The sequence below is a fragment of the Anoplopoma fimbria genome, chromosome 13 (genome assembly GCF_027596085.1).
Source record: "Anoplopoma fimbria isolate UVic2021 breed Golden Eagle Sablefish chromosome 13, Afim_UVic_2022, whole genome shotgun sequence".
NCBI lineage: Eukaryota > Metazoa > Chordata > Actinopteri > Perciformes > Anoplopomatidae > Anoplopoma > Anoplopoma fimbria.
The window spans coordinates 25130901-25148463 of record NC_072461.1 but is presented as its reverse complement, the minus strand read 5'-3'; the positions used below and the strand labels follow the sequence as shown (position 1 = coordinate 25148463).

General features: G+C 38.5%; 1 protein-coding gene across 1 annotated transcript in view; it reads left to right on the top strand.

Moving 5' to 3' along the window:
* Window positions 1-17563, top strand: part of slc4a4a (solute carrier family 4 member 4a) — a 57343-nt gene that overhangs the window by 36466 nt on the left and 3314 nt on the right. Inside the window, exons 8-25 of the mRNA XM_054610855.1 lie at window positions 247-404; window positions 1496-1583; window positions 2511-2665; window positions 4227-4337; window positions 4585-4759; window positions 4853-4986; window positions 5361-5635; window positions 6911-6981; window positions 7463-7648; window positions 7762-7875; window positions 8181-8342; window positions 9064-9242; window positions 11344-11416; window positions 12332-12400; window positions 13203-13376; window positions 13822-13983; window positions 15885-15978; window positions 17272-17351. Coding sequence (XP_054466830.1) covers window positions 247-404; window positions 1496-1583; window positions 2511-2665; window positions 4227-4337; window positions 4585-4759; window positions 4853-4986; window positions 5361-5635; window positions 6911-6981; window positions 7463-7648; window positions 7762-7875; window positions 8181-8342; window positions 9064-9242; window positions 11344-11416; window positions 12332-12400; window positions 13203-13376; window positions 13822-13983; window positions 15885-15978; window positions 17272-17315 — 2424 coding nt within the window. The 3' untranslated portion in view covers window positions 17316-17351. The remainder of the gene's footprint in view (window positions 1-246; window positions 405-1495; window positions 1584-2510; window positions 2666-4226; window positions 4338-4584; window positions 4760-4852; window positions 4987-5360; window positions 5636-6910; window positions 6982-7462; window positions 7649-7761; window positions 7876-8180; window positions 8343-9063; window positions 9243-11343; window positions 11417-12331; window positions 12401-13202; window positions 13377-13821; window positions 13984-15884; window positions 15979-17271; window positions 17352-17563) is intronic.

Sequence of the window (17563 nt, the reverse complement as noted above, 5' to 3'; positions counted from 1 at the left end):
TGTGGAGCTCAGCAGGTGTCCGACCTCCATCTTCACACACCTCACGGTCGCCATGACGGAAAGAAATACAGACCTGATGTTACCACTTGTTTCTTATTAAGATACAATGGGAGCCTCCAGGTTTGGTATTTAGGCTGAATGGGATTGTCCGGTTTGATATAGGTTGTTTAATTGTGTTGGGTAGCTTGCTGGTGTGAACATAACATTAAACGTCTCCTCCTGTTCTCCTCCTTTTGTACTTTTCAGCTGAGGAACAAGTTCATGAAGAAGTTGCCGAGAGACGCCGAGGCCTCCAACGTGCTGGTGGGGGAGGTGGACTTCCTGGACTCGCCGTTCGTGGCGTTTGTTCGTCTGCAGCAAGCTGTGATGCTGGGAGCCCTGACAGAGGTTCCTGTTCCCACAAGGTAGCTGAGATTCATGTCTGAACTCCATGAGTTTATATATATATATATATATATATATATATATAGGAGCTTAAGTTTAATGTAGAGAGATGCGTCGGTCCAGAATTTCCGTGGAGACAGTTGTTGTTGTCAAGGTGCAACTCAGGCTGCCTTACACATATATTTTAAGGTTTTAGAACACTGATAGAAATCTCGGAAAATAACTTAATATATTTCTAAAAAGTCAGAAAATATACAATTAAATCGCTAATCAACAAAAAAGTGTATTGCATGACATTGAAAGGTGTACGTAATATTTAGTTGTTGTTTATTGTCCTTAAATTTTAAAGAAATCCAAAACATCATTGTAATTAAAGCCTTAACATTCCAAAACTTAAATCAACATTTGACTCTTTCAAAACTGAATATTATAAACTTCACAACTGTAACCTTTATTGCATAGCTAATATACAATGATTAGTTTGTAAAGGCATTCAGTTTGTTGTGTCCTACTGTTTGTTTCTGGCTGTTGAAGTGTGTCATAAAACTACAGGAGCGACACTAAACTGGTTTCTGCATTGTTGTGGTAACCAAAGAGCCATAAAGCATTTTTATTTTCAGCACTTGAATGAACTAGATGAACTACTAAATGTTGTGTGTGTATATATAACAATGTCCTTTAGGAATTTCTCTGCTATGGTTACGTATCTAGTGCGTCACCTTTATGGCCATAACAAACACACATAATGTGGGGAGCTATTTGAATGGTTGGCCGGTAAACTGTCTGCAACAGCTTCCTTGCAGACAAAACATATTAAAAAGATATCTCTGGGCTTGGATTGATTGTATCCCCAGATAAGAAAGTTGTGATTAACCCATGCAAACAGTTTACACTGTTGTCTAGATAAAGTAAAGATGCTGTTAATCTTTACTCAAATTGCGCTTTAAACTTCTGAACAGAAAATAAATATTAAAAAGTTGCTATTAATAAAAAAAACTCTGATCTTATCTTGTTCTAACTTGGATCTTCTTTATTTTAAAAGTGTATCTGTTGCAGAAAAGTAAAACTATAAAACAGCATAATTAATACAGTGATTTTGTTCCATTTGCAGATTTTTATTCATCCTGCTCGGACCCAAAGGCAAAGCCAAGTCGTACCATGAGATTGGCAGAGCGATCGCCACGCTGATGTCAGATGAGGTTAGACCGCCATCAACACATATTATCACTGTTGTATTTTAATGCTGACAACAAAAGATCTTTCATGTAATGCAACATGTCCTTTTCGCTCACAATATTAATTCCTCACTGTTCACAGTTCACGGAGTAGACGATATAAGAGGAATCCAGTATACTACCCACAATATAAATACGATGTTAGATTTTTACTGACACTGTGTTTCAACTCTGTAGCAGTTATTTCAGCCATACTTTATGGTATTGTCAGGTTGTTCATATCATTTTTCCACCCCACATTGGCTGACAATCAGGTTCTTTTAAAGTATATTAAAGTTTGAGCTGCCTGCTACTCGTTTGAAAAGCGTTTTTCTCTTTGTGCAAGTTTAATTCCTGTTTACATATAAATATCTCTCGGAAAGAATGAAATAATCATTCTACAATTCCTGATCAAGATCCTGAGAAGGCATTTAATTAAACATGCAAATATCGGTCGATCCGGAATATTTTTCAAGTTGTCCTGTGAGGAAGAAATTGCATTTTTAGGAAGTAATTGTATTCACATTTTTAGTTTGTATTTGCCAACATAGAATATACAGGGGTTATGTCTTTTTTGTTGTATTTTAGCTGGTTCTTCTAATACTAACTTCAAGTATACAGATGTTGATTGGAATTAAAAGTCAGAATTTATTCAGACATAAGCTGTGTACTCTGAAACCCCAGAGCTGTACAGAATGTGAACACATTTTGTTTATGAAATGCATCTCTGTTTGGATCAGATATTAATGGCTTAACTGGTGTTTTTATATGAATTTTTTTTTTTTTGTTGTGCTTTTGATTCTGACTCTCCTCCCCAATCATTAATCCTCAGATCTGATACAACAGTTCGCTGCGTGCTTTGACAGTTCTCTTTCACACCTGAATGCCTCGTCCCTCTCTGTCTGTGTTCAGGTCTTTCATGACATTGCGTATAAGGCCAAGGACAGACAAGACCTGCTGGCCGGTATCGATGAGTTCCTGGATGAGGTGATCGTGCTTCCTCCGGGAGAGTGGGACCCGGCCATCAGGATAGAGCCCCCAAAATCCCTCCCCTCCTCTGACAAAAGGTCTGTACACATGAGCAAATATGAAGCAGTTAGAGTCCAACTCACTGATGCTTCTTCAGCTCTGATGATTGTACATGAAATATCGTGTTCTAAATTGCACAAATGTGGTGCTTGTATCAAAGAACAAGCTTCCAAATTACTACAGAACGGACATTAGTGCATCTTTGAAAGAGTAGTGGAAAGTGAATTCTGTCAGCCATATTTATCCCATCGTGCATAGTGTTTTTTTTTTGTTAAGTTTAAGTCAAGGGCATTTAAATCTTACCTAGTTTAGTAAAGATTTGTAATCATCAGCTTGAACATTTGAGTCAATCTAGTCAGAATAACACTGAGTTTTTTTGTAAACATTTTTTTAAAGTATGCAACAAAAAAAAGTGAGATTTTGGTAACGTTTTTTAAACTACATTTTAGTCTTTATTGTTTTTAATTAACAATATTGAATGTTGATGTAGTCACAGAATTGTTAAATGACGTCCCCTCATCATCTCGTCTTAACATTCAGCACTTAAATTGTGACGCCAATGTTTCCCCCTCAGCACTGTTCATCATGTTGATTCTCTGCCTGGGAAGAAAATTAAGAAAATAATTTCACTTTCTGGCGATAGTCTTCTTATTACTGGAGGATTATAAAAAGTAACCTAGCATTAACCCCCGCAAGATATTTTCCTTGTTGTTATCTTATCTGAAATCACAATTGTTCTACAAGGTCCTCAGGCTGTGTATTGGTAATTTATTAAACTATTTACACACACACACACACACACACACACACACACACACATTGCATAAAGACATGCATGCTTTAACTGACACACACTCTGGTGTACAGTAACTCCGGCACCTCATAACACGCATAACAAAAGTTATTTTATTACCAGTGGTAGGTAGTGCAGCTAAGAAGCAACATGAATGAAATTGTAAAATGTTTCTGTAACAGGATTCAGCAATGAAATCTGACATTTATAACAGACAGAAATGATCAATGCAAGTCAATGCAGTCGTAAAAACTAAATTGAAAACGGTTGTCAGTGAGTACAAGATCTTGCATTAAACATGTAAGATCTGTTCTGAACGCTGTGTGTGCAGTAACTACAGTATGTTGAAGAAGAGCAATCATTGCAAAATCACTGGAGTGCATCCACATGTACAGCACGGTGTTAAATTATGAAAGAGCAGCTGTTGGTTTAAGTCAAAGCTGCAATCTGGCTTTTTAATAAAGGAGCACTTATCAACATCGTCTGATCAACAACACAAGAAAAGAGGCCATGGCAACATGCCGACACTTAAAGGTGCAGTTTATATTATTCGGGGACATCTAGTGGCGAGTTTGCAGATTGCAACCAACTGAAACATCTCCCGTTTCCCAAGCATTTAGGAAAATGACGGCCAGTGTTTGTTTTGTCCATTCTGGGCTACTGTAGAAAGAGGACACATTCCAATATATATCTTTTCTGCCCCCTAAATGCTACACACTTTACCTTTTTTAGCAGCTTGAATGCTAAAACAAAGGCAAATGTCCTGCCAGACTGAAAATAACTATATGTATTTTCGTGTATTTTAGGAAAAACATGTATGCAGGAGGGGACTCTCAGATGAACGGAGATATGCCTCACGATGGAGGTCACGGAGGTGGAGGACATGCTGCTGGGGACGAGCTGAAGAAGTCTGGAAGGTATGAAATTATGAAAGATATATATATATATATATTCTTTTTTAAATACTTGTTTTTATTTACAAATGGATAGCTTTACTCATTTGCAAATCAGACTAAAAACTGGACACGGAGCAGTTCATGACCTTAAGATAATAAATCTAATAGATAAATGGGCGTTGCAGAGTGTAAAATTCAGGAAAACAGGACTGCTCATTAGTATTCCATATTGTGGAAAACGACACCTTTTGTTTCTCTGTTTCTTCAGGTTTTGTGGGGGTCTCCTACTTGACATCAAAAGAAAAGCGCCTTTCTTTATCAGTGACTTCACCGATGCAATTCACATTCAGGCCTTGTCAGCCATTTTGTTTATTTACCTGGGAACTGTGACAAACGCCATCACCTTCGGCGGTCTGCTGGGGGATGCTACGGAAAACATGCAGGTGAGATTTGAGTCTTTTAGCAGTTTGTGAAGTGTTTGTGACCGTCTATGTCTTAAAACTTTCACCGTAATTCTTCCCCCTCCATGTGTGCAGGGTGTGCTGGAGAGTTTTCTGGGCACAGCGATCACCGGGGGGGTTTTCTGTCTACTGGCCGGCCAGCCTCTCATCATCCTCAGCAGCACCGGTCCTGTTCTGGTGTTTGAACGGCTGCTCTTCAATTTCAGCAGGTCCCTTCTCCATTTTTTTCATTTTTTTTAAAGTATCAAGGCACTGTAAGGAAAAATAAACAGAAAAGTTGAGAATAAAGTCATTATGTTCTTTTATGTCTAGAAAGTTAAAATCAAAAATAATTTGTGAAAACAAAGTTGTATAGTTCATGATTTCAATTCTTATGCTCAGTGACCAGTCAGCTTTTATGTGTCAATTTACGATGATACTATGAATTTTTCAAACAAATATACAGCCTTATTCTCATAAAGTTCAACTTTTTCCTTGAAATATAACCTTTTCTCTAGTTTTCTTTTATTCCCTAATACTCTGTCGTATAAAAACATCGAATTTAGTTTTCTGACTCTCTTTTAATATGTTTCTCTCCCCACAGAGATAACGAATTTGACTACCTGGAGTTCCGCCTGTGGATCGGCCTGTGGTCGGCGTTCTTCTGCCTGGTGCTCGTGGCCACTGACGCCAGCTTCTTGGTGCAGTACTTCACCCGGTTCACTGAGGAGGGCTTCTCCTGTCTCATCAGCTTCATCTTCATCTACGATGCCTTCAAGAAGATGCTCAAACTAGCTCACCACTATCCCATCAACGCGGAATTTACGATGGAGTATGTCACGCAATATGACTGCCTCTGTATGGCCCCTGCTATTATAGGTGAGATGATGTTTAACTTTGAGGAAGTTAAGCTGAGAGTTGGTTTCCAGACATTGAATGAGCAGAGTGTGTTTTTACTAACGGATGCTGAAAAGAAACATATGTATCGATGAACCCATTGGCTGTTTAAGGATACGGGAGCGAGAGAGAAACAATGAGTTTCATTTAAGGAGTTTTTCATGGAATCTTTTAGTTGTTTGGAGTAATTCCAGCTTTATTGGCTGCTGAGTTTTAGTCTTTGTCTTGTTTTGGCATGAATGGACAGATATTTCTGTGGTGTGATGGTTACAGAGAGCAAAAACAAGCTTGTGAAAATGCTGCTGATTAGACTTGAATGCAACACGTCATTGCATCTTTGTTTTATTTTCTGGTGGAGGATGGGAGATGAAGAGGGGGCAGCCCTGAATTACTGGTAATCCCCTGCTGCTTTCAAAAAAATCCCTCTGACGCACGCACACACACACGCACGCACGCACAAAGAAATGTGCTATTCACCATGCTGCTGCACATACAGTAGAGCACAGTGCAAAGCCCTGGAGGGGGAAACAACGGACGAGTGAGCAGCTGACCCATCTAAGTAAAAATGGAAGGAGGCTGTCTGTCTGTTCAACCGAATGACTTCACACTTGGCGGGTGTATTGATAAGAGTCCAAGGAAGTGCAGCTTCTAGTGCAAGTTCTCTAAAAATGTGGCGTATATTAATTAGTAGTTCATTATGCTTAGCGCACATGCACAATAGCTCACTCTTCGTCAATGTCCCTCTGAGCTGTTGCACCCTATTCTCTAGCATTGTGAGCAACCCTTGGCTGGCATCAAAGTTAAGCTTACAATTTGGCTCCTTGGAATGAAATATTAGTCGGTCGGCTGGTCATTTGGCTCAAGAGTGAAATATATTTTATTTAAATTCCTTTTGGGGGAAATTTTACGCAGCAACAGTGGAGAAACGTCAGGAACCCATTGAGAGGCAGTGAGGGATGTTATGTCTTGACAGTTAAGCTGTCGTGACATTTTCTACATAGATTGATGGCACGGAGATCAGCTAACATGTCAAGTGGGAGCATGGCACCATGATGACTACACTCATGTGGGATAGTAACATGCATGTTACATTTACCACATCATCATTTAAGTCAAAGCAGCCACAACGAAGCCTGAATGCAGCTGAGCTTAACAAGAAGTACAATGCAACTTAGATTTATGAAAGTTCAGCCGATTAAATCTAAATGAGGATGTAAAGTGCAGTGTTAGAAATAAGTTTTTGTTTTGTTTTTGCAGAGAACAGTACGGACATCATTGACGATCCTTTAGATGGTACTTCTGTCTGGTACTGGAACAACACTGATCTGGTAAGTTGTTTTATCGCTGTCCTCTGAGGAAAAAAAAAAAAAAAGGTTTTACATTATTTCAATAATCTTTTCACTTTTCTATTGGTATTTGTCCTGGACGTACAGTACTTGAACCATTGCTCTTATATACTTAAATATACTGTTTGTATTTCACCAATATACTTCAAGCATTGTTTTAAACTGAAGGACTTTAGTCTGAATGCTGCTGAAATTCTTCAACAATCTTGGAAGTGGCAAGATAAAAAGAAAATTAAAGAGCACCTTGTTTGTTGAACTATGTGACAAGGAAACTAAAACAGTCCGATAAGAACGTTGTTTGTTTCCACTTGAGGTTATTGTGACACTAAGTCGGCTTCTCTTTATCTCTGTTTACTCCAAAACACTGTAAAGTTCGTGACAGTTATCCATCCGATCTCCTCAGTTTGTGTCACAGCTGTGCTAGTGTTTCTTTATGATCACGTTTCTCTTTGTTTCTGTGCAGCCAATGAACGCCACGTGGTCGTCCCTCTCAAAGACGGAGTGCTTAAAGTACAATGGAGAGCTGGTGGGGAAGGCCTGCGAGTTCGTCCCAGACATCGCCCTCATGTCCTTCATCCTGTTCTTCGGCACCTACACCTGCTCCATGTGTCTGAAGAAGTTCAAGACCAGCCCGTTCTTCCCCACCACTGTGAGTCGGCCACACTAAGCAAATTCAATCCCACAGGTCACCCGTCAGGTGAAATGAATTATGCGTCCAGCAGGTTACAACTTTGTCAAGTGTTTGTGTTAACTTCCACCCAGGTGAGGAAACTCATCAGTGACTTCGCCATCATCCTGGCCATCCTCATCTTCTGTGGAGTCGATATGCTCATTGGAGTCGACACTCCTAAACTCATTGTGCCAACTGAATTCAAGGTGAGTCCCCTCCATGACTCCTAAGTGCTCATGTCAAGACACAATTCAAGAGCATTTTGTTTTGGTGCATTTCTTCATGAAACATAACACGATTCCAGTAGACTGTTGTCCTCTTGTCTGCATGAGCGAGACACTTGACTCCAAAAGTGCTCTGTTTAGGGAAATAGTTGCTTTGGACAAAAACATCTTCCAAATGAATGTAACACAAGTCAATATGAGATTGTAAAATCATCAGCAGCGATGTGTTATTTATATTTTATGAACTGTCCGCATGTTAAGCACCACTTCCTCTTCTTCCTCCACAGCCAACGAGTCCTAACCGGGGCTGGTTTGTGCCCCCGTTCGGAGGAAACCCCTGGTGGGTTTACCTGGCGTCCGCTCTCCCCGCCCTGCTGGTCACCATACTGGTCTTCATGGACCAGCAGATTACGGCTGTGATCGTCAACAGGAAGGAGCACATGCTGAAGGTGAAGAAGAAACCTCCCCCACAAAATGAGTATTCTTGGGCAGTTTGTGATCCAGAACATTAAAAGTCTTTCAAATGCTAAATATTGTTACTATTTTAATGCTCATACACAAAAGGTTGGTGTACTGTATGTGAGTGAGTGAGGTAGCAGAGGGTTGGGAGTCATTTCTGTTGAGTTCTTATACTACAGATTGTAGGATTTGGATTACAGCAAACGGCTATTTTAGTACACATTCCACAACAGCAGCAAATTAAGTTTTCTCTGCAGTGAAAGAGTCTTTTTCTTTCTGTCTGTCTAACCTGATTAATGTGAAGTGGGTTTTCATGCGTTTCCCACAACATTCTGCAGTTTGTACAGAACACTGGCTACCTTCACACTGTAGTTAAATATTGTTGTCATTCTTCTCGTGGGGGTGAGAGATGTTTCAGGGCAGTGACTGAACACAGCTCGGTTCAAAAAGCAACCGCTTGAAATGTTCAGAGAGTCACTGCTGAAGTCGAGCAATGATTTCTTTGATTTCAGCGATGTGACTCATCTTTCTAAAGATAACGGGCGAATCATTTTTTTTCTTTTAAGCTTTGTAGTAGAAGAGAACCAAAATGCTCTTAAACAGAGTATAATAAAGTCTTGTCTTGTGTCTCTGCAGCCGTGCTCTACATACTGTGTATCTCTGAGCGTGCACATACATGACTTTTGACCTTGTGTTTGTTGTCTGTACCAGAAAGGGGCAGGTTACCATCTGGATCTGTTCTGGGTGGCCGTCCTGCTCATTATTTGCTCCTTCATGGGTCTGCCGTGGTACGTAGCCGCCACCGTGATCTCCATCGCCCACATCGACAGTCTGAAGATGGAAACGGAAACATCGGCTCCTGGAGAGCAGCCGAAGTTCCTGGGTGTGAGGTGAGTTTTTCTTCAATGGGTTCCAGAGTACAGACTTTGAGTATTTTATTGATTTGATTGTTTATCTTATAGCACAGAAGGAAATGATAGACTGTGCAATGAACAGAATATGCAAGGAAGGACAAAAACTCCCCAAGTTTTGGCTAAAATGATCAAATCTACTTTGAATTGGTAAATGTACTTGTACTAGTATAGCGCCTTTCTAGCCTTCCGACCACTCAAAGTGCGTTTACCCTACATGTCTTTCACTAATTCATACACTGATGAACTTCTGATGAAGTTAGTTTCAAAACACAGAGCCATCATCCCGTAATAAAAAGTCTATCACAGATAAGAAAGTATTACGAAACCAAGTATTTCATTACAGAGTGCTGCAGGATGATGTAGGCCAACAGGAAGTAATTATCTGATTCCAATAAAAGCCAATAAAATGTTTCCACTGGATTATTGCAGAAAATCTTGATGATTCTCCCATTTTTTTTCTCAGCGTAAATACAAACGGCAGAAGTCAAAAGCTAACAAACGTCTACAAACCACAGTCACATGACTTCACGTCACCACTGAGCTAAGGGCGGACTAGTTTTCTAGTGGTGACGTTTTTAGCCTCATTTAGAAACTTGTTAGCAACCACTTCTTTAAACACTAATAAAAGGTTCAAGAATCACAAAAGTAATATTTATTGATTTACTTTATATTGTTGAACAAAACTTTAATCAAAAACCCATTCAAATAGGGAGGGTACTGGAAGTGCAAACAATCCTGCAGGACTCTTTATGGGTCCTTTTATATATTTTACAGAATAATGATGAGGCTGGTTTTAACAAGGTGGACATGAAGGTGATTAAACTCTCTGGTCTGGTTGGAGTGAAGATCTGAGTTGAACTAAAAACAGTTCCAGATAAATTTAGGACAGCTTTCAATCTTATGGACAACACAATTTTCAGTTTACAAAAGACTGAAGCTATAGTAGATATTAGAATATCCTTTTTAAATATTAATAATCCTGAAAGAGAGGAATGAGTCAAATTAGTATGAATTTAAATTGAACCTGTCGCTGTAGCACCATCTGTAGGTGACACACTTTACAGAATCGCTTGGAGAAGTTGTTTTGAGCGACCCTCTAAGTTTGGCTGTTATGATAATTTACTAGAAAGCAGAATAGCATGTCTTTAACACAAATGGAAAACCTTGGTGACTCATTCAAATATTTAAAATACCAAATTAGACGAAGACTGAAAGTAAATCGTAGAAAATGGTGGACTGTCTTTTTAGGCAGAAATGTGTTTGGTATACAGAAAGATCAGCTTTAAACGAAGCAATCCAGGAAAATATTTAGAAGTTATGAGCCAAAATATAAAGTGGCCAAGTTGTTGAACTGTCTGCAACACATAGAGATGTCCTCTAAACTAACACACCAACATTGACTGTGGGCCAAAAACATGAAATAGCTCTTGTTAGAGGTCATTAACTGAACTGTAATGAGCTCATTTGGACCGCGAGCTAAACTCTAAAACCATTTACACAGCAGATTATTTATCCTGAATGGTACAATAAAGTTTATTACTGTCTGATGTTTGAAAGCACTACATCAGCTCTACTACATTAAAGCAATGTTACCTCAATCTCTTGTTTTAACTGTATTTTAGAAGAAATCTTTGGCTTTTTAATAGAAAAATGAATCTCTATTATCCATTAGTGACTCCATGTACTCCAGTTAAGTTTCAAACATAATGTTTTTGTTTTCATTACTAGATGGTAGAGACACTTTTCTTCCTGTTTTTAGACTTTGTTTTGGTGTCTGTTTTTCTTTGGTGTCATCCTCCGGAGCCTCCTGATGCGTCAGCTGTGAGCTGAACTAACAGACTCTTGTAACTTCGACACACTTTGAACTCCCTACGAATGTTGGGGTTGTTTTTGTTTTGGCTTAACCGAATGAGCTCTGGGAAATGATTCACATCCTCAAGTAGTCAAAACCATATTTTACTTTATTATTGTGGGTAAAAGAGGTATAACTTGTCCAAAAAGGGAAATTAAACCAAGCAGACATTGAGTTTTGTTCTTGTGTTTAACTGTATTCACCTTGTTCTTTGTTTTTTTGCAGAGAGCAGAGAGTCACCGGTGTCATTGTGTTCATCCTGACCGGACTGTCTGTATTTATGTCTCCTATTTTAAAGGTAATTAATCAGATTTTTTTTCTTGTTGTTAGTACCTCAGTGTCTCAAGTTCATTCTTTATATCTTTTCAAAATGACTGTAGCAGATGTTGGAAACAAATTAGAGCAATGAAAGTCGCTAGGAAGTTTTTTTTTTTATATATAAACCACAAAAGCACTTCTCAAATTGAAATGCAATAACTAATGTGGCTCAACACTGACAGACAAAAACAGTTTGACCGGTAACTGTAGTTGTGATATATATCAAAGCACTTACTTTTATATTTCGAAGAGGACATGAAAACCATTTTAAAAAACATGTCAAAAAAAGGTAATAGGCCTCTTCTTCATGTCACAACTAGGTTTATTTTTAGATTCTCCTTGACTAAGCTGATAATTCTGCATCAGTCCGGACACACACGTCCACACTAAACTCCCAAGTTGGCTGCTACACTGCAGTCCTTGTGTGTTGAGGTCAGATGCCAACAAGATCAGAGTACAGATTAACTCTTAGTGAGAAAGACGGTTTGATTCCTAAATGTAAAAATGTTATAAAAGTTATGAGTGGTTGTTTGGCATTTAAGCGAAATACGGAATAAAATGTTTATTGTAAAACTTCAGAAATTGAAAAAACCTTGATGACAAAAGGTTCTGTTCATGTCTGTTCATTCATGTTGTTGTAATAGCAAAGATTTTGGCTGATCAAAATAGTTAGCTCAATAAGCTAAAGCAACAAACCCTTTCATCACACTTAATCACATCATTGCAGTCTAACTCCATCATGTTTGGGTTATAAAGTTTGATTTAAGATGAAGCTCTGCACTAAATGATTATTTCTGAAGCAGCTTGTACTTAAACTCCGAACTGAAATTGCTGATTGGTGTCTTTTGTCCACATTAACCCTAAAATATTCTCCTTTCCTCTCTGTTTGACCTAGTTCATCCCGATGCCTGTGCTGTATGGAGTCTTCCTTTACATGGGAGTAGCCTCTCTCAATGGAGTGCAGGTAAATGATCCATAGATTTGTGTTTTTTTTTGTCATCATGAAGTAAAATAAGTAGATTGGAGTGTAGAGGCAAAGGAAACAAATAAATATTATTATCCTTTAACGTAATGGTTCTCAATCTAACCAAAATAATTTGTAATTATTGTGCAAAAAAATATGTATATATATTTTAGGCTGAGGAATCATTTTTTTTACAGAATATCATTGGCTTTAGAATATACATTTTATTAATTTGGTTTGTGAGGGTCAAATTGTTTGTGCACATGAGTTTCTGAGTCAGTTGGAGGAGAAAAGTCAGGGAATGCAAAAATCCACAGTGTCTAAAGCCCATAGGACAACACTCAAGTGCAAGCTTTTCTAACTAAACTTTCATCTCGACCAAAGCATTATTTATTTAAATTTATTAATCAGAACATTCATTAGAATCCATCAAAATCAGCAGGGGAGGCGTGTAGAAACACCGGTTTGTGGATCGCTACAATAGGATGGAATTGGTATTAGGGCTGAAAGTTTTATTTCCAACCACGAAAAGAATTCAGGCTTAGAAACAGTCACGTGATCCGTCTGTTTGTTTGTCAATCTCCTACAATCCCTGGACCACAAAGCTTATTATTCTGGGAGGTCGCTACTCAAAATTGAGAACCAATGTTCTAACTTACAGGTCATATGTATATTTGAACCTTCTTTATCAAAAGTAACCTCTGAGTATCCAAGAAACAAGCCTGTGACCAGTTTATACTCTGATGTATCCATTCATGCAGTTCATCCTGTCATGTGTACTTGTACCTTTATCTGTCTGCAGTTCATGGATCGTCTGAAGCTGCTTCTGATGCCGGCGAAGCATCAGCCCGACCTGGTCTACCTGCGACACGTTCCCCTCAGGAAGGTCCACCTGTTCACCTTCATCCAGATCCTCTGCTTGGCTCTGCTCTGGATCCTCAAGTCCACTGTGGCCGCCATTGTTTTCCCTGTCATGGTGAGAGACATTTGTAGTAATATTCGGCCAATATTGGTATTTAAAAGACTACAAATGACCGATAATGTATTTCTTTAATGATCTTGATGCTACTAAAAAGTTACCAGTATTCAGTTTCTATGGGCATAAAACTATTCTTACCATTGATAATAGTTTACTCTGTTAATCAAGTGAAAAAAGGCACTTGCACTCAGACTTTATATTATACTTACCCTCCCCCATGTCGGCCAATATAATTGTAAAATAATAAAATATTGCATTTTAATTTGATGGATTTTATTTATGCAAATTATGTGGCAGCATTTGACAGTACCTGCTTCGCCAACTAGATGGCGCTCTGAGGCTCACCACCATAGCAGTCATAAACCAAACTGATTTTTTTTAAAAAAAACTCTTTTAAATTACCTCCAAATCCGCTCTGATCCCCCTCGTCTTCTGCTTTTAGATCCTCGCTCTGGTGGCCGTCAGAAAAGCGATGGACTACATGTTCTCGCAGCATGAACTCGGCTTCCTGGATGACGTCATCCCAGAGAAGGACAAGAAGAAGAAAGAGGACGAGAAGAAGAAAAAGAAAAAACGAGGCAGCATAGACAGCGAGGCTGAAGACGTAAGGGTTTACAGTTCAAACACATCACACCTGAAGCTAGTATCTAGCAGATGCTTTGTTTTTCTTATGTGTTTTATTTGACAGCCCATTCCCAAAGTCTGTCCCCAACAACCTCCCACCCTGCTCCCAACTCCCTGTTGTCTCTTCCTTCATGTCCCCATTGAGTGTTTACCCACTGTGTAATCGATATCCAGGTCTAGAGGATGTCTTTCCCTCATTTTCACCTGTTGTAAATGAGTGAAGATGAGAAGTTTGATAAAACAACATCTGCTATAATTCCTGAGTTCTATCGCCTCGGAAAAAACATCTCAGAGATATTATAGATATCAAGTGCAAGAGTCACTTTCACATTTTCAGGGATTATTTCTGTCTTCTCAGTGTAAAAAGATAAACATACAGCAGATTTAGTTTTTTGTTTTGGTCACTCAAAGTCTGATTTGACGGATTTCTTGTAGACTTTCTTTGATTTTATTGTACTTTTTTACTTACAGGGAGGGAAAAAACGTTGTTTTATGAGTGTGTTTTACATTTTTGCATTTCAAAAATGTTATGTTCAGGTGCCTTCACGGTGATTATACACCAATTGGATTATCCGTGTTTTTAGAGTTTGAGTTTTTAAGCGAGGCTGGGAAGTTGGGCCAGGTAAAAATGATATTGGGAGTTTGGTTCAATGCATTTTTGGACCAGATATATTTATCCTCATGTCAGTTTAGATCAGGTATGTTTTTGTTTTTTTTCACTCATAGACATCATGTTTGGCGAGTTTATTTTTTAATTTTTTAATTTTTTTTATCGATCCATTTCCGATCGAATGAAGACTTCTAGCTGAAAGCCAGACAGATCAGTGAACGATCAGACGTTTTTAGACCCAGTGAGTGATGTATTTATAAAATGCCATAGGTTATAGGCTTGACATCAGTGGGTAAAATTAGATTTAAACTCTTGCCCTTTGATTATTTCGGACAGGCAGAAAGGTTTATCAAATATCTGATTTCCTAACTGCACCAGAAATCACTCAGTGCCCATGTTACAATGGGTTTCACGATTCTCCATTTCTATGATTCGATTAAAATATATTTTTAATCACTGACGGCTATGCCATTGTTAGACAATGACGTCTTGAGTCGTGAAGATCAACAGATAATTGGTTTTATGCCATGAAAACTAATTTACATTTGAAAATCAAACCTTAAAATTTAAGTCTAGTCTAGTTTAAAGTGTGATATAACTGAGAGAATGAGGAATGCACCACACTTAGGCCATATCAAATCATACATTTATTTAAAATAAAACGAAAAGAAGAACGAAAAGAAGAATAAAAGAAGAAGAGCGGCTAGATAGCAGAAGGGTTCTTTACAACAACAGCTTGGATTTGTACTCGCCTGCAAAAAGCTGCCAGATCTTGGTCATGTAGTTTTCTTTTTGTCAATGAGGCGTTCATTTCATACAAAACATAACATACTTAAGGGAAGCTGGTGGATTTACAATTTTTGTTGTTTCACCATCATCTCCAGCAGTGGCCATGGAGTTTAGCAGCATGCTACCAGCAAGCAACGCTGTGTCATATTTGAAGTGTTGTTCATTTTTTGCTTCGGACTCCTTCAAGTAGGCGAGGATAGAGAGGAAACAATACTACTGGGAGAATTGCAGATTATGCATTCTGATTTTTTTGTCGAATTGTGACACCCCTTGTCTTTTAACTTTGGGATCCAGGAAAGTATAAAGCAAGATGCAACACCACGAGCTGTTGAGTAATCAATAGTTAATATTTTCTTGAAATGAAGGCATTAAGGGATGCAGGTCGTCACATGTTTAGTAATATGAATGTGTGTGTGTTGACGCTAAATCACCGACGCGCCCAGAGGACCCGTCTCAGGATGTGTGTTTCCTTTCTCCAACAGTCTGACTATCCTTACAATGAAAAAGTTCCCAGCATTAAAATCCCCATGGACATCATGGAGCAGGAGCCTTTCTTAGGTGATAAGGCCTCTGACAGTGAGTAGACTCTAAGCTACCTGCAGCACTGGAGGAGAAATCCGTCTTCTTCTTGAGCCTGACCATCTCCTGCTCTGCTTCCTCATTCAGAGTCTCTGAAGCCTTCTTCTGTTTCTGTTTGTCTTCCACTAACTGCATGAGATTAACATTCCTTCTTTTGCCTTTCTCTTTCTTTATTCTTGACTCCAGCCCTGTCTTTTGTTCCTAATCATGCATCAAAAAAATGATTTTCTTGGATTGTGATGCTTTGATTTTATAGCTCGTGTTTTGCCTTTTAAATGATTGCTTGCTTGACCGAACTGCTTTTTCTTCAGTTTCTGATTTCAACCTAAGAATTCACCGCTGATTTCATTGAAGGGTTTTTGTTGAATTGAAGACTTTGTTGTAAACAAAGCTTGTTTAACTCACAGATGCATTTATTTCAGCTTCATGTAAAAGAGCCTTTAGCACACCTACATCTAACATTTGTCTTCAGGGGAAAGTTCACCCCACAAACAAATATATTCATCCTCTTACTTGTAGTGCTATTAATCAATCTATAGAGGCTAGTACTCATGACAGTGCGGGATGTAAACATTAATGAATGAATTAAGTGATACTAGATGAGCTAGCAGTATTGAGAGTAGATGCAGCTTCTTTCTGCTTGGTGATACCGTTGTGGATAGCTCTAAAAATTGGGAAACAATCTTTATTGATAAATTGCACTAAAAGTAAGAGGAAAAATTTGAAAAGTGGTCCCTTTAATATGTAATTATGTAGTTTAAGTAACTGTTAAACTACAATAAAGTCACTGACTTTCAACCTACTTTATTACTGCACACTATAGTTAAAACATTAGCATTATCTAAAATCATTAACCTCCAATTAGTAGTACAAACAATATCTTGATTTATAGGAAAACTCCTGCAAAAATGAACAGTAAAGTACAACAGCTAAGGTTAAATGCAATCCTTAAACCTTTTCGCTATGACACTTTGCAATTTGGTTAAACACTTATGAATCACTCGCTTTTGTACTAAATTTCGGAGATATTGCTAAAAACTAAACATATTGATTAGCGTGTGATCTTATGATCGATTGGCATCAATCAAAACCCTTTTCGCAGCTGACTTCAATGAATGGATCGTCATTAGTTCAAGCTGTATGTTTGTAAAAATCAGCTGCTGTCGTTTTGAACTGAAAACCTGCAGAATCTAAGTCTCTGGTCTGATACATGTAACACTTGTGTCACAGACGACCATATCAGCTTGGCTACATGCACACTAATGGCTGTCTTTTTTGCTCTTTCCACAGGAGAGAAGTCCCCATCATTCCTTGAACGACACACATCGTGCTGAGCAGCTTCGCTACTACAAAGAAAACTGTTTGTCCAGGTGAGATGAGCGTGTGTGACGCTTACGTAACAGGACGAGTTAAATGGTACAGAGCGAACAAAACTAAAAATAACTGGCATTGATTTCCTTTTTGAATTCATTCTTTGATGACTGTGGCATCAAAGGTCGCAAAAAGGTCAGACGGTGAGCTAACTAGCAAACATGTAATGCTAGTATGAACTTTAAAGGTTAGATAGGATGATTAACTTACC